We start from the raw sequence: 10,376 nt of genomic DNA, 5'->3' as shown, positions 1-10,376 counted from the left end.
ACAAAGAAGGCATTCAGTAACTCTGCTTTCTTTGCATCCTCTGTCACCAAGGCACCCACCTCAATCAGCAGTGGGCCTCCATTGCCTCTAATATTAGTTTTTTCTGCAATGTATTTGAAGAAGTCCTTCCTGTTGTCCTTGACCTCCCTTGAAAGGTTGAATTCCAAGGAAACCTTGGCCTTCCTAGTTGCGTCCCTACATTCTCTGACACCAGCCTTATACTCCTCCCAAGTAGGCTCTCTTCTTTCACTTGAGTTTGCTCAGCAGTTCCCTACTTGACCATGCAGGTCTCCTGGCTCCCTTTCTCAATTTCCTACTTGTTGAAACGCTCTGATCTTGAGCTTGGAAGACGTGGTCCTTGAGTATTAACCAATTATCATGGGCCCCTTTGCCTTCAAGTACCCTGTCCCATGAGATTTCCCCTAGCAATTGCTTGGAAAGGCCAGAGTTGGCCCTGCTGAATTCCTGTGAGGAATGCTGAAAGTAAAAGGGTTTTAACTTTCTTAAGTCTGCTGATTTGTGGCTTGAATACCCTGGAGAAGCAGAGACTTGAGGGAGAGGATTTAAAATGACATATGAACTTTAACTGCTGCAGCTCCCTGAAGCCTGGAGGGGAAACTGAGGCATCGTGACTAGTACCCTAATAAACCACAGCTATGGGCTAGAGGAACTTTGTCCCAATATACATGTGGACAAGTTCCCCCTCCTTCAGGAGGAAGAGAAAAGCCAAGGCATTAGCCAGGCCAGCACGCACCCAGTGCTCATGCAAATACCAAGTATGGACATAATTGTAGCTTCATGCTTTCTATAGGCTGAAGCCCATTGTTTATGAGAGTACCCATTGGTCAAGCCCAGCCTCAAGGAATCTATAAGTATTACCCCAGTTGGTAAACAAGTTGCCCTCTGTCTCTGTGCTTGCTCGAGAGAGCAACTCTCGAGCCATAGCCTCTGCCATTGAGTTTCTTGTTATTAGCTTCTGTTATACATGCACACATACTTAAAGCCTCTGCATCGTGAGAAGCAGTTGTGAGGATCATCTCCACAGAGGGAGGACCTTCGCTGAGCCCAAGAAGCCCAGCGTCACCACAGCCAGTCATACTGACTGGGAGAGCCCACTGTGCCACCGGAGGACTGGACCAACCCCCTGAGGATAAGATCTGCCCAGTTGCTGGGGAGAAGGGACTTGATTGAGACCGAGTCCACAGATGCATAGCCCTGCTGTAGTGGGAGAGGAGCTGCCATATATGTTGCTCTGAGCCCTGTAAACCTCAGGGAAGACCAAAGCATTGTTCATGCCTATACTGCACCAAACCTGGGACCACTCCGAATGTCCTGCTGTTCCTTTAAGCTCAGTAAGCGATAAGCCACAGCTTACCACAGCCACATTCTCTCCCCGAGGCTGTTTACATCAGACCCGACAATTGTCGTATCTGGGCCGACCCCGTAGCTTTGCCTGCTGCCGTGTCTTCCGAGCCCGCCTATCAGCAACCGTCACCCCGCCCTGTCGTGCAAGCCGACTCCCAAGGGCTGACCCCATGGGCCGACCCTGACCAGGACCAATCCCTGTTGTCTGGAGGGAATCGACCGAATCCTGAAGGGAACCTGCTTCTGAGCTAAGCCCAGGTTCCATTATTCCCTCTCCACTACTGCAGAGAGAGGAGACAGTAACCCAACACCACTGTCCAACTCGACTAGGAACCAGTCCAGCGACAGTCATCTGCCAGACCTCCACTTTGCTACATACAACAGCTACAGAGTATCTTCCACATGCTTTCCATCCACCAGCACTCAGTTCAAAGTATCCACGTCTAGCAGAGTAATTGCTGACGTATAGGAAAATTATAATATTGCTGTGTATAGCCAGGAGCCACCTGCCTCCCACCAGGTCACCATCTAGTCGCCAAGTAGCGGAACTGCACCCGTCATTATATAAATATAGAAATGGTCTATAGATAGATCAATTAAGTTCTAATCATAACATTAAGCCACTTGTGGAATGTATTTCATGAATGTGAACTAGAACATGTATATAAGCTGGTGATTCATCGGTTATTAATAGTTTGGTAATTAATAAAAATAATATTTTCATAATTCATATTTCATATTAATAAATTTAATAACCTCTGCACCACACACAGTTACTGTTTTCACTGAACAATTTTTTCTCCTTGTTAACATGCAATCTACAGACACACAAACTGGGGAGGGTGGATCTGGTAGGCTGCACTGGAATGCACGTACAAAAGCAATCTTGTTTGCAGAGTATTTTAATAGAGGCATCCTATGTCAGAGAACATGGTCCATGAGGAGTGGCATCCAAAAAAAGAAATGGGTACTTGCCTGTGTCTAAAGAATGGTATCAGATGTCCTACAAAAAAGAAAATTTTGAAAGACAAGAAGGAGAAACTAAGAAACTTAAAGATTTAAAAATCAAATTTTCCTGTAAGCCCTGTATTTCTGCAAGAGGAGAATGTAGGAGGGAGTGGGAGAGGGAGTATTTATAACTGAAATATTATACTAGTAATGAAGCATACAGAAGAATGATCATCCAATATGCTAGTTTAGCAAATCAACAAGAATTTCTATTTGCCAAATAATCTCTGGCACACACTACTTACAACCTTCAAAATATGGTGGGCTACCTACACAGTGACACTGACAATCTACCTGGCACACACCTCTTGCAACCACATGATATGGCAAGTCAACTTAAGAGTAAAAGCAGATAAAATGACCAAATGTTGCAGTTTGAGCTGGGTGCCCCTCTGGTGTGTTCACTTCCTGTGTCCAGAAGTCCAGCCCAGAGGGATGGACACAGGAAATTGTGTGTATTTCCTACCATAATTCTTTGCACCACTATAAGATCCAGTGCGGGGTCTAGCACTTTCTCTTTTCTTCCTCCTCCGTCAGCCGGTAACTGGGGGAGATGTCTGCTGGCTTTGGGCCTGGCTAGGCCCAAGGCCACGGGGGGATGGGCAGTCTCAGGCCTGGCCAGCTGAGACTAGCCCAGCAGAGGGAGGGGGAAGAAGGAGCCCTGAGGGTCTCGGGTGTACCCTCAGGTGGGAATGGGATGCCTCTGGATTTGCTTTGGGATCTTTGTTTGTCACTGCGCTTTGGGTTTTCTGTAATATTCACTGCTTTCTATTTAAACTTTCCTCACTTTTGCAATCCATTTGTCTGAGTGTTTTATTCCTGCCTGTGGTGGGGAGAGAGGGGGCTGCCTCAACCCAGCACACCAAAAAATTGGTTTATATGGGATGAGAGTTCAGATAGGAGCAAGAGATGATTGTTTTTAGTCTTTGGATTGAGAAAACCTCTACAATTTTCTTGATTTCTAATCAAATCAGAGCACACCTTTTTTCAATGAATCATAAAACTTAAGGAATATGATGTTCCTGTCATACAGTCTGGAAACCATATCACTGAAAAGAAAAATTGTTTTATGCCATATGTCAATAACCACAGTCTTAGATACTAAACAAACTATTCGTGAATGATGCATTTCCATTTTATCAGACACATATATTTTTGTGAGTTTGTTGTAATAGAAAAGTTAAAAGGCAGACACAGAAATATAAATGAAACTCATGTCATCATGTATAGTCTTTAAGTAAGTGAATAATTTCAAGTATGTTACCAGAATTTATCTGTGCATCTGTACTGTCATGTGTATACACATGCACACACAATTATCTGTGTGCGTATTTGTATATGTATATGTAAAAGATCTTCCCTCTATTGGGGCTGCAGGAACCTCCTAGGTGTCCTTTTATGGTGCAGTGTCTGTGTCTGCCCAGGTTGGTAGAAGGGGATTCTCAAGAGTCTTGCCCTTCCACTCTCTGGCCGTGCAGTATTGCTTTACAGTTGGCAGTATATGCCTTTTGCTGGAGTTCCTCCCTGCTGGGTCTGTAGTTCCCATTGGAACTCTCCCTTTTGGAGGTCTTTTCCTGGAGCTTTCTGTCTCGGTCCGGAGAGGGAAGGAGACTAGTTCTTTTGAATATTCCCGTGTTGTGAAATGAGAGGCACAAACGGGGCCAAAATATCAACAGCTAGACTATTTATTACATAGAGAAAATGGAAATAAGAAGGGGAGAGGGAGAAGATAGAGAGGGAGAGAGAGAAGAGAGAGAGAGAAGAGGAAAGGAATCATATTACCACACCCCTCACCCACCCCAAGACAGTTTGAGTCTGTGGAGGAAAGATGCTGGTTTTGTAGAGAAAGGGTGCTGAGGCTTTGGCTGGAGATGCGATGTGATCTCTCTGGGCAGCCTGGGTTGTAGAGAAAGGGTGCTGAGGCTTTGGCTGGAGAATAGATGAGGTCCCTCTGGACAGCGTGGGTCAGCTCCATGAGTGGCAGCAAGCGGGACTTAGGACACGGGGAGAGGGTTCAGTCTGCTTCCTTCCTTCTCAGTGGCATGGTCCTTCTTCAGCGTTTTTCTCTCTGTGTTTTCTTCCTTCCATTGCGGTTTTCTTCCTCTACGGTTTTCTTCCCAACTGAGCCAGTAGTGGTCAAGTCTTTTATACAGTTTTTAGTCCTTAGGTATGTGTCCAAGCATTGTCCCTCAGGAATTCAGGAGCCAGGAAATCATAAGTATCCAGATATCGTTCCCCAGGAAGTCTTTTTTGTGTATTCATGTGAGTTTGGACAGTGGTCTGGATGGAGGGGGGGGGGGGGGCCTCTGCCTCCTTCCTCTCCATCTCCCTGCCTACCCACTTATCACACATCAGGAGACAGGTGGAGAGTCCATTGACTCATCACCCTCCCTTCCTGGGAGTATCTGATAACTGTCTTGAAGGCGTGATGGCTGGGTCCTTGGGTCATTGTTATAGGCCAGCTGCAGTCCAGTGTTATCACGATGCAATCGCAAGGTGATTTGCATCCAGGATTGGTACTGTCTGGGCAAGCAGCAAGTGATTTTATCTTTGTTGACTCACACCAGGAGTTGACTCTTACACTTTCCTCTCAGGATGCTGCTGGGTTTAGCCTTTTTGGCTTCTGTGGCAGCTTAGCTTTTCCACAGCTTGTGGCGATGTTGTGGGCTAGACTCATATCTGGAATCTGAGTCTGAAGTGGTGCTCCATGTGTCTCTGGGATCACAGTGAGCCCTCTTGCTGGGATGCTGTGCAAGCTGTTGTCAAATTGGCTTGGCTACCTTATTGCAGGAGCTTCTGTTTCCTTGCTTACCTCTTGGGCTGCTATGCTGTGGGAAGCTTGGTCACCTGCTGCCCTGGGAGTCATCTAGCAATGCTAAGTTGAATCTCACCTTTTTGTGGGGATTCATTGCTGTTGAAGCTGGTAGCTTTGTTGTTATCCAGTGGTGTGGAGCCTGGTTTGGCTTCCCAAACTGGTGTAATAGATGCTGACCTGTCTGGTGAGGGTGAGCTAACATCACTCATGTGCTGGTACTGGGCAGCTGCTCAATCAAAGTCATCTGGGTTCTGCTTGTCAGCTGGAACAGGCAGAATAGGAGAGTCTGGCTCTTGTGGATGTGTCCTGAATACTTTGCAGGTAGCATGTGGTTGCCATTGTGCCTTGAAGGCAGACATGGTCTCTTTTATGTGCAGCTCAAATAAATCATGAAGGTTTTGTGCCTCTGACTTTGCCAGTTCCTTTTCCAATAGGGAAACCTTCTGGTCAAAAAGTTTGATTTCCTCCTGTATCTGTATGATACAAGATGCCATCAGGACAGCATGTTTGGTGCTGGGTTTGCTTAGCTTTGCAAAAATGCCATCTGGATTTTTGCAATTTAATTTTATCCACTCTGAGTCTGGAGCTGTAATTTTGTATCCCAATTTATGGAAATATTTCACAGCTGTGCACCCTGCTCATTGCACCATTAATGTGATTCATTGGCTATTAACTTATTAATATGAATTATGTAAATATTTTTATCATTGCAATTATTAATAACCAATGAATCACTATTTTATATACATGTTCTAGTGTATGATTGTGAAGCACATCCCATAAGTGGTTTGGTATTTATAATTAGGACTCGATTGGAATATTTACAGAATCACTTTCTATTTATATAACAAATGGTGCAATTCCACAGCTTGTCCACCAGATGGCGACTCAATGGGATGCTGGTGGTGGCTAACTATATACAGAGATATTACAATGTGTATCAGATGATTGGACTGGAAAGATTATGCTGGTAGGTGCAGGTGTTTTGAACTGAATGTTAGTGAATGGGAAGCACATAGACGATTCACTGTGTCCTTTGTTTGCAGTGAGGTTAGGTTCCAGCAGACTACTGTCACTGGGCTGATTCCTAGCTGGTCTGGACGGTGATGTTGGGTGGCAGTCCTCTCTCCACAGCAGTGGAGAAGGAACCTAGGCTAACTGGTAGGCAGGTTCCCTTCACAGGATTCAGGCAGTTCCCTCCAGACAATAGGGAGTAGTCCTGCAAGGTCAGCCCAGCAGAGCCAGTAGGGCTGGTCCCGGGACAGGGTCGGCCCTCGTGGAGTGGGGTGGGACAATGGCTCCAGGCAGGTGGGCTTGAACATTTCGGATCTGACACAGTGGCAGGTGGGGCTGGACCCAGAGGGGTTGGCCCTGCGGCAATGGGCTTCAGGGCTGGCGTGGATGGCCCCAGGGAAGAAGCGCAACTGCGCAGAGTGGCGGCTTCCCCTTTACTTGGCTCGAAGAAGTGGTGGGACCCTCTCACAGTGGTCATGGCTTTGAAGCGTGGGTACAGACAGTGCTCTAGGTTTCCCTGAGGTTTACAGGGCATGGAGTGGCAGAAGTGGTGACTCCTCTTGTGTGATTCTGGGGTTGCACAGGCACACAATCCTGCTTCCCGATCTGACACAGAGGGTTGTGTCTGCTTGTCAGTCTGCTGCTGAAGGCTAATGTAGATGTGTGAACTGCCGGACTTGGCTAAGTCCCTTCCCCAACAATCAGGCAGATCTTACCCTTGGGGGTCTAGTCCTCTTGAGACATGGTGGGTTCTTCTGGTTGGTGGGACTGGCAGTATGATGCTGGAGCTTCTCAGGCTCAGCAAAGGTCCCTCATCTGGACATATGCCCAGGGCTAAGGCTCGATGAGCCTGCCTGGATGCTGGCTTCTCCTCGTCATGCAGAGGCTACTAGATTGCTTGCGTGTGTGACAGAGAAGACTTAATAGCAATGAGCTACGGGAACTGGATCTTTATGACAATCAGATTAGGAAGACTGAGAACTCGGAGTCTGTGGTGGAACTTGAGATCCTGGACATCTCTTTTAACATTCTCTTTTAACATTGAGGGACTAGATCAGCTCACTCAGCTGAAAAAACTCTTCCTTGTCAACAACAAAATCAGCAAAATAGAGAATCTGAGCAACTTGCAGATGCTACAGATGTTAGAGTTGGGATCCAACCGAATTCGGGCAATTGAAAACATCAACACCTTGGCCACTCTTGACAGCCTGTTCCTTGGGAAGAACAAAACCACCAAACTGCAGAACCTGGATGCACTGACAAACCTGACTGTGCTCAGTGTGCAGAATAACCGCCTGACCAAGATTGAGGGGCTGCAGAGCTTGGTGAACCTGCATGAGCTGTACCTCAGCCACAACGGCATTGAAGTCATTGAGGGACTGGAGAACAATAACAAGCTCACAACGCTGGACATTGCATCCAACAGAATCAAGAGGATTGAGAACATCAGTCACTTAACAGAGCTGCAGGAGTTCTGGATGAATGACAACCTGGTGGAGAGCTGGAGTGACCTTGATGAACTGAAAGGAGCCAAAAACTTGGAAACTGTCTATCTGGAGCGAAATCCCTTGCAGAAGGATCCCCAGTACCGGCGCAAAATCATGCTGGCCCTCCCCACTGTCTGGCAGATTGATGCCACCTTTGTTCGATTCTAAACCTCCTGCTGTCCTCCTTCCTGCCCTCCTTGGAGAAATGTCCCAGCTGGGATTTTTATCCACTTAACCACACAGCCCAAGTCTACAGTACACTGTCACAGAGCAGATGGTCAAGAAAAAGCACTGAGTACCAGATCTTGTGTACGATGCACTCATTGTTTTTGAGATGTTGTTGTTATTATTATTAAATCTTAATATGGAGAAAAAAATATTTTTTTCTGGAGAGCTGCCAAACAGAGAGGGACCTGGGGGTGCTGATTGACACCCGCCTAAACATGAGCCAGCAGTGTGCCCAGGTGGCCAAGAGGGCCAATGGCATCCTGGCCTGTATTAGGAATAGTGAGGCCAGCAGGAGCAGGGAGGTCATTGTGCCCCTGTACTCTGCATTGGTTAGGCCACACCTTGAGTACTGTGTCCAGTTCTGGGCCCCTCAGTTTAAGAAGGACATCAAGACACTTGAACGTGTCCAGAGAAGGGCAACAAGGCTGGTGAGAGGCCTTGAGCACAAGCCCTATGAGGAGAGGCTGAGGGAGCTGGGATTGTTTAGCCTGGAGAAGAGAAGGATCAGAGGTGACCTCATTGCCCTCTACAACTACCTGAAAGGTGGTTGTAGACAGGAGGGGGTTGGTCTCTTCTCCCAGGCAACCAGCACCAGAACAAGGGGACACAGTCTCAAGCTGTGCCAGGGGAGGTTTAGACTCGAGGTGAGGAAAAAGTTCTTCACTGAGCGAGTCATTCGTCATTGGAATGGGCTGCCCAGGGAGGTGGTGGAGTCGCCGTCCCTGGAGGTGTTCAAGGGGAGATTGGACGTGGCACTTGGTGCCATGATCTAGTTGTGAGGTCTGTTGGAACAGGTTGGACTTGATGATCCTTGGGGTCTCTTCCAACCTTAGTTACTGTGATACTGTGATACTGTGATATATAGTTGTGAGGTCTGTTGGAACAGGTTGGACTTGATGATCCTTGGGGTCTCTTCCAACCTTAGTTACTGTGATACTGTGATACTGTGAGCTCAATGGCAGAGGCTAAAGCATGAGCTTTGTCCTTTCAAGCAAGGAGAGGGAACAAAGTGAAAGAGGGGGCAAAGTATTTACTAATTGGGGTAATACTTGCAGGTTTCTCGAGGATAGATTTGGCCAATGGGCACTCTTGTAAACAATTGGTTTCAGCCTATAGGAAGCGTGAAGCTAGAATTATGCTCATTCTTGGTATTAGCACTAGCATCCCATGCGATGGTGCCGTGCCACCTGGCTAATGCCTTGGCCTTTGTTTCCCTCCATGAAAGGAAGGGAAACTTGTTCATATGCTGGGATGAGATTCAATATCTGGGCATAATATGCCTTTACCACAAGATCTTAATACTACTTGTCAGCTACTGACTTCAATGGGAACCCATATACAAACACAAAAATGCACATTTATGTACACACTTACACACATGCAAATGCACACAGAAGCAAAATATCCTAAGCTTCTGGCAAGTACTCAAAATGTGGGTTTGGTTCTAGCACACCGGGAAATGTGGAAGAAAATTATAAAGGCCAGTTTAATGGAGAAAATAGAACTCAGATAAAATCTGATGTTAAAATTGTCTAACTGGATTAGCTATCATAGAATCATGGATTGAGTTGGAAAGGTCCTTAAAGGTTACTTAGTTCCAACTTCCCTGCCATGGGCAGGGACATCTTCCACTAGACCAAGTTGTTCTCAATCCCATACATCCTGCTCTTAAAAATTCCCAACCTGTCCTCCCAGGAGAGGTGCTCCAGCTTTCTGATCATCTTTGTGACCCTTTTCTGCATTCACTGCGATAGGTCCATATCCTTCTTATGCTGGGGGCCCCAGAGCTGAAAGCAGTGTTCCAGGAGAGGTTTCATGAGACTAGAGTAAAAGGCAAGAGTCACTTTCCTTGTCCTGCCAGCCATGTTACTTTTGATGTACCCCAGGTTACCATTGGTTTTCTGGGCTGCAAATTTACATTGTCAAGTCATATTGAGCTTCTCATCAACCAACATTTCTGAGTCCTTCTCTTCAGGGCTGTTTTCAACCAGTTCTTTATCCAGCCTGTGTTTGTGCTCTGGATTGCCTTGACTCGCATGTTGGGCCTTTTATTTGGCTTGTTGATTTCCATAAGGTTTGCACAGGCCCTCCTCTCAAGCTTGTTAAGGTCTCTCTACATAGCATTCCTTCCTTCAATGCAAGGATTGCACCACACATCTTGATGTAATGGTCAGATTTGGTGAGGGTGCACCACTTCTACTGTGCAAAGTTGTTAAACTACATCTGTCCCAGTACTGACTCCTGCGGAATGTCTCCACTGAGATGCCCAGCTATTGACTGTCTCCAGGGAGCTATAATCCATAGCATTGCTGAAAAGGTGCTTTAGCCCTTGAAGAATGCTGATTACTACCTGTTGTTACACTTGCATGTGGACATGAATGATACTAAGAGCAAGAAAGCAAATAAAATGAGGACAGATGGCAAAGCTCTGAGGGCACAGATTAAAAACACTGGGGCCC

General features: G+C 46.5%; 1 protein-coding gene across 1 annotated transcript; it reads left to right on the top strand.

Moving 5' to 3' along the window:
- Nucleotides 1-6,567: 6,567 nt before the first annotated feature.
- Nucleotides 6,568-8,060, top strand: LOC104299398 (protein phosphatase 1 regulatory subunit 7-like). The gene is given in 3 exon segments (XM_054177751.1): nt 6,568-6,675; nt 7,116-7,235; nt 7,237-8,060. Coding segments are annotated over 3 exon segments (849 nt in total). The 3' UTR covers nt 7,858-8,060.
- The last annotated feature ends 2,316 nt before the right edge of the window (nt 8,061-10,376 follow it).

This window comes from Dryobates pubescens, chromosome Z (genome assembly GCF_014839835.1).
Source record: "Dryobates pubescens isolate bDryPub1 chromosome Z, bDryPub1.pri, whole genome shotgun sequence".
Classification (NCBI taxonomy): Eukaryota; Metazoa; Chordata; class Aves; order Piciformes; family Picidae; genus Dryobates; species Dryobates pubescens.
The sequence above is the reverse complement of the archived record's forward strand: the minus strand, read 5'-3'. Positions and strand labels throughout refer to the sequence as shown.